At 31.5% G+C, this 5946-nt stretch overlaps 1 protein-coding gene across 1 annotated transcript; it reads right to left on the bottom strand.

Annotated features, from left to right (window-relative positions):
- Positions 1–2412: 2412 nt before the first annotated feature.
- On the bottom strand, positions 2413–4696 carry LOC143581207 (uncharacterized). Its single transcript, XM_077064031.1, has 4 exons — positions 4601–4696; positions 3593–3696; positions 2693–2822; positions 2413–2609 (listed from the first exon to the last, which is right to left on the bottom strand). Exons 1-4 carry the CDS (start codon positions 4694–4696, stop codon positions 2571–2573), a joined length of 369 nt encoding a protein of 122 aa, XP_076920146.1. The 3' UTR covers positions 2413–2570.
- Between the last annotated feature and the right edge of the window lie 1250 nt (positions 4697–5946).

Here is a 5946-nt window from a genome sequence, read left to right as displayed (position 1 = left end):
ACCAATTGATAACACAATAACCAAAATTTGTAATGCAATACATAGAAAAACTCAATTAAAAAACGCAATGAACAATCAATAACACAATATAAAAACCTATTATTTTTTTTATATATAACAATATGATACTCATATTAAAGATAAAAAACACTTGTTATTATAGTGGATTTTTTTTAAAGAATGTTGCAATAAAAAATAATGAGGAAATTAACATGTGTCTTGCATGTAGAAAGCAAAAGTCACAAAAATGTGCTATTACCTTTATGCCCTTCAAATTTAAGATCAATTAATTAGATTCTTTGTCACTCTTCTTATTTTGTGTGGTTTGTAGTTTAACTTTACCCTTAGATTATATACTCATCTTATCAAGTCAATCTTTGTTTTTCACTCATGTATATGCAATAACAAGACAGCTTTTTATTTTCACGTGTATAATTAAAAGCTGTAATCAAAATCTTACATATGTTTGTAGTTGTATAACCAATATTTTTTAAATAATCCTCACTTTTTTGAAAAATCTACCTATCTACCTATTCTAATAAAAGAAAATAATTATGGACACATGTCAATTGAAGATTCATTCCTAGCCTTAATTTCCCGCTCAAAATATTTTCTATTTTTAATGAAAACATATTTATATCAGTATAATTAAAACATATCAATTCATCCTACAATTAAATAACTAATTACCTAAATTATAAAAATATGCAGATATCTATGTTAATATAATTAAAACATTTATATGTTTAATGAAATCAGTTCAATGTTCTTTTACTAAATCAATTTATATACACTTTTGAGTGTAGGAGATGAATGTGATAAAATTTAATTAACGATACTTATATGCCTAAGATGATAAAGACAAGAAGAAATTATAAATGAATAGCAATTTTATTCTCACATATTCATTTGACATTCATGAATACATGGAGTTTTCACTTTTTTGTTTTAAAACTGTAATACAAAAGTGTGTTTTATTCATGCTCATTTATAATATGATCTATTTTTATATTATTCATAATGAAACATCTTATCATCTTTTATTAGAATTTGTTATTCCATTAAAAAAATATAATTACAACTTATAAAATCACTATGTGCATGAGAATACACCACGTATTCCTATGAATATTCCATTAGAAAATATAATTTGAACTTATAAAACCATTTAATTTTTGATAAAATATAGCTTTGTTTTTCAAATTTAATCCTTTTAACTTTTGTAGCTTAATTGTATCTTTTTTAAGCATCCCGTGCATCACACGGGTTTTAAAGCTAGTAAATAATAAGAAAATAAACCTTTAAACTTTACTATTTAAGAGACCATGTTCGAGTTACTAATAAACGAGTTAAATTCACATCAACCCGTTAATAAATAAGTTGTATTGGTCAATTTAAAACCCGGTTATTTTTTCTTTTATACATTTGTGTTCTTTTAATATTTTGTCTTGCCTTTTGCAAGACAGTTTACTTGTACAACTGAACCTTGGGTGCTATAGACTAGGATCGAGCAGGATTCAGATTGGACCGAGTAACTTAAATATCTAGTAGTCAGACCGGGGATCGAGTAACTTAAATATCTAGCTCGTATCAGTCAAAGACCGGATCGATTAACTTTGGTTCAAATTTAGGTCCTAATTTCAGGGTAAAATCGGGGTCAGTCAACTCCAAATTTGATTCGGTCCAAATGAAAATCAAAACATGAAGCATATAAAGATCAAACATAAAAAAATCATATTCAAACCCGGCCATTCTATAAAGATCCGGTCATTGGTTTTGAATTTCCTACAACTTTTAGTTTTGCTTTGTTTGGTCCGTCTTCAACCTGTCACACACGACAATGTCATTGTGTTTGTTTTATTGTAAAACTTGAATTGTGATACTTAGATCATTAATGCAAGATGGTAATTGTCATCCTTTGATTTTTATATGTATACAGGATATCATTAGTATTGAGAAATAACAACAGAATGTAAAAAATCATAGTTAAAAATAAGGTAACCCCGCCTATTTTTTGGATCCTGTCACTAATCGAAAAACCCAACACTATATTTTCTATGAAATTCACAAACAGGTTTGTTAAAATCTCCTGTTGAAACGCCATCACCTGCACATGGACTACACAAACCAGCTGTTCGATCAAATGCCTGAACCAAACTCCTTCCTCTGATACACACTGATCAGATGTTTCCAACAAAACCACGAACCCAAAAACGCAGTGGATCTTTTCAATCAATTACCATCTAAACTGGAGTTCTGGTTCAAGGCTTGCCTTTAGTTAGATACTTTCGTAAAACCTTTTGTTTTAGCCCGTTACACAGCCCGACCCAACCCGACCATGTTTATAGGCTTAAGACAATAATATATAAAAAAAATGCTGCTGATGATTATCAAAATATGGTGATAAGGAAAACTTTAATCCACCTACTATTGCACAACCATAAAAATCAAAATCTGAAGGTCCAATAACACAGATATTAAAACTTCAGATTCGGTTTCTGCTTTGCGTAAACAAATCCCAAAATTCTAAAGATTGAAGAATTACCAATAAGCATGACAATCTTGGAATATTAGAAATGTGCCAAGCTGTATACTAGAGTCCAAGCCAGCTGAACAGAAGAACATAAAGATAACAGAAGTTAGCTAAAACTGATCAAAATGTTTGAAATAATGCGATCAATGGATATCATACCAGGAAGAGAGTGAATGAAGCAAAAAGACCCTCTTGAAGAAGAGCTCCATGACCGCCAAATTCTTCTTCATCAACTTTGAGTATGACCCCGTAATATCCATAGATTATACCAGATGATATAACCAAAAATCTGAAACCGTTACATAATATTATTTCTAGAAAACTAAAATCTTCAGAAAAACAAATGAAAATCTTGAAGTTTTTAGTTGTCCAAAAATGCCCTCTAATCTACTTTTTTATCCATCTATATCATATGAAAGTATGAACTGGCTTTAGGGTTGTAAACGAGCCAAGCTACTCGTGAGCTACTCGAGATCGGCTCACTAAAACTCGATTCGAACCGAGCTTGAGCTCGAACTTATATTGACGGTCATTTAGTAAACAAGCCCAAGCTTAACACATCGAGATCAAGCGGACTCGCAAGCCAAAACGAGCCTTTTATTTATGACTTTTATTTAATATATATTTATATAATAATTATTATTATATGTAGAAACATGAGAAACATAATTAATTAAATAATAAACAGTATACACTATGCTATATATAAAAACTAAAATTATATGTATATATATTAAACAGATATAAAAAAATATAAATAAATTAATTAATATATAATAAACAAGCCGATCTAGAGCTTGAGAAACTACTCACGAGCTGAGCTCGAGTTTTAGAAATAGAGCCCTAAATTAGGCAGGCTCGAGCTCGAGCTCTCTTAAGTTAAGCGAGCTGAGCTTGAGCTCAATTAATCTCATTTACCACCTTGGTATGGGTGGATTGAAAATTTGGTTTTTTTTTTAATCGAACACGGCCTAATAAAATGGTATGAAGGGTTTAAATCATGCTCTAAGTGTACAGCAATAATAATATATAGAGATGGTGCAAAAGATGTGAACTTACGCGACAATCCAGAAACCCCCAACTAAAGGAACCGCACCCCAGAGTAACCCGCAAACAAGGGCCACTATTTGTCGAATCCAATGAAGTACATCTCCTAACTGGTCCTGAAATCAAACAAACAAACAACATGCTTATTATCTCAAATTATAGGCCATGTTAACAAAGGATGACATAGTTGACCTATAAAGTCAAGTGAATCATAAGACCAATAATAGTTTTTAACATAATATTCAAAAATATATCTAGGCAAATAATCAAATAAATGATAGAAGAGACCAATTAGGCAATTGCAATAAACTCCTGCATATTAGTTCACTTTTTATGGTTAATATGAAGATACTAAATGCAAGATTAACTAATAACTGGAACAACAGCAATTGCTCAATCTGGAATCACGGGAGGTTTGTAACGAGCCGAGCTGAGCTAGAACAGGGTAAGCTCGCTTGTTTGGCTCATTTAAATTAAAGCCAAGATTTTAATATATATAAATCATAACCCAAAATTTAACAAATAAAGATTTACCATATGTAAACAGGATGAGCCCTGGGTAAGCTCGCTCGATTAAGATGAAGCCCAAATATTTATTGTATAGTTTAAAATTCTGTATGACAATGTATCTTAAATTTTATTTTTTTTTCTTTTCTACATAGCGAAATGTGTAAAAAGACAAAAAAATTTTAAAAAAAAGTTAGAAATAAACTAGCTAGTTTAAGCTTTTGCCCGAGTCAAGCTCGAGCTTAACATTTCAGGTCGTTAAGAAAAATAAGCTAAGCCAAGGTGGCTCAGTTTGTAAACGAACCAATCTGACTTCATTTACAAATGATCCCAACCAGGCTTGGCTCTATCTCATGATAGTTGTTATAAACTTACATTAGTTCCTACCTACTTAACAATTCTCATTCAGTCGAATTCAAACGCTAATAAGTCTGGATCACTAGTTCAATCTCAATCGTAGATTACTCAAATCAATAATATTCTGGCCAGTTAAGAATCAAAAATCAATCAAACCTTGTCCCAAGAAGCATCCGGATCAAGCAATTTGGCGAATTTGAAGGGAGACACGTGATCATTCTGATTTGACTTTGCAGATTTCTTGTCTTTCATACTTGATAAGATTAAATTAGGGTTCGGAGAGTGAAATTGAGAATGTAGGGAGATGAATGATTGGTAATTTTAGAGTAAGTGTTGGTGATGAATTGGGGATTTTGATATCTAGGGTTTGTGATGTGATAGTGATAGTGATAATGATGGATAATAAATCACAACTAACGTTCTAGTGTTTGGACGTGGGTGGGCTATGAAAACTCAAAACTATATCACTCCTCGTAATCAACAAAATATTATATTAAGTCTCTTATCAATAAGGGTGGACGGAGTGCCCTAGGGATGGTTTTGAGGAGGGGTTCGGCTTTGCTAGGAACACCCGGGCCTTGAAGTAAGAAACTATGCCATCCCGATCAAGAGCATCAGTCTGTGTGAATTGGGGCCGAAGAAAGATGACCGGGACGCTAAACCCACTCACACCACACTAATTACGAGAATATATTTGTGTTTGGTATACTAGAAGTTTATTTTGAATGGTGGATTATGACGATCGTATAAGTATTTGTACATGTTGTATAGAAGGTATTTAGATAAAAGCGGAAAGGAAAAAGATAAACGATTAATTAAATTTGATCTTGGGAAGTTGTCGGAGATTTTTTTTACTTAAACTTGGTTTTTTGTTATACACATCCTTCTATGTAAATAACTATATAAACTCTAAAAGGTTATAAAACCGGTCTATATGATATGAGTGAGCAACACTAGTATTAGGTTAAATGTGGCCTCTAAGCGAAGAAGGATGAGTGACTTGAACTCGAAGGTGCATGCATTTGTGCTAACACAAAGCGCAAGTAGCTGATAGTGGGTGACACCGATGTTTTTACTTCATAAATGTGATATCCACGAGTTATCATTGCATGTGGGCAAGAAAGAGTGAGGTAGTCACTCAACTTATTGCTTATTTGTAAGAATTGAGCTGTTTTGCTCATTTAAAAGTGTTAAAGGGTCTGTTTAGTATAGGGTAATGGAATAAACGAGATAATGGAATGGACAATGGAATGGACAATGGAATGGAATAGATAAAGGAATGAAATGAATCATTACCATTTCATTGTGTTGTTTGGTTACCACGTAGGAATGAAATGAATCATAACTTTGTTATTATTTTTTTATTAAATAGTAAGCTATACACACATAATATTTTTATCATTAATGAAACGGAAGTAACATGATACGATATAATAATAAAAATATAATAATTATTATAATTTGATAATAGTTGTACTATAATAAAATAATAATAATTGTTG

The sequence above is a fragment of the Bidens hawaiensis genome, unplaced genomic scaffold (genome assembly GCF_021521415.1).
Source record: "Bidens hawaiensis isolate Kalapana, Puna unplaced genomic scaffold, B.hawaiensis_p1.1 tig00030831_1, whole genome shotgun sequence".
Taxonomy (NCBI): domain Eukaryota; kingdom Viridiplantae; phylum Streptophyta; class Magnoliopsida; order Asterales; family Asteraceae; genus Bidens; species Bidens hawaiensis.
This window is presented reverse-complemented; position numbering and strand designations above follow the sequence as displayed.